General features: G+C 45.7%; 1 protein-coding gene across 1 annotated transcript in view; it reads right to left on the reverse strand.

The window, feature by feature from the left end:
- TEOVI_000883700 (invariant surface glycoprotein, putative) overlaps positions 1 to 311 on the reverse strand; it is a gene marked incomplete at both ends in the record, with an annotated part of 1,347 nt that overhangs the window by 54 nt on the left and 982 nt on the right. The window contains one exon of the mRNA XM_067222068.1: positions 1 to 309. Coding sequence (XP_067078169.1) covers positions 1 to 309 — 309 coding nt within the window. The remainder of the gene's footprint in view (positions 310 to 311) is intronic.

Here is a 311-nt window from a genome sequence, read left to right on the forward strand (position 1 = left end):
TTTAGGAGCTGCCTTTCGCCGTTTCCACAGTAAGAAGAACACCAACGCAAAAATCAGTACAACCGCGATTGGGATTAAAACACACAATAGCAGTAACATTATCCATCTCCGTCTCCTGGTAGATGCCGTACGCGCCTCCTCCAGATCCTGAAGATCGGTATTATTCACTCCATCCTCGAGGGAAGACGACCGATGACCGCCAGACATCTCAATCAAAACATCGAGTGTCCGATTACTTATCCGTTCCCCTTCACTAATAATTTCAGAATGATTTTTCTCCTCCTGCAACCCCTTGTGGATTTTGTATACCA

This window comes from Trypanosoma equiperdum, assembly GCF_001457755.1.
Source record: "Trypanosoma equiperdum strain OVI genome assembly, contig: ctg_1553, whole genome shotgun sequence".
NCBI lineage: Eukaryota > Euglenozoa > Kinetoplastea > Trypanosomatida > Trypanosomatidae > Trypanosoma > Trypanosoma equiperdum.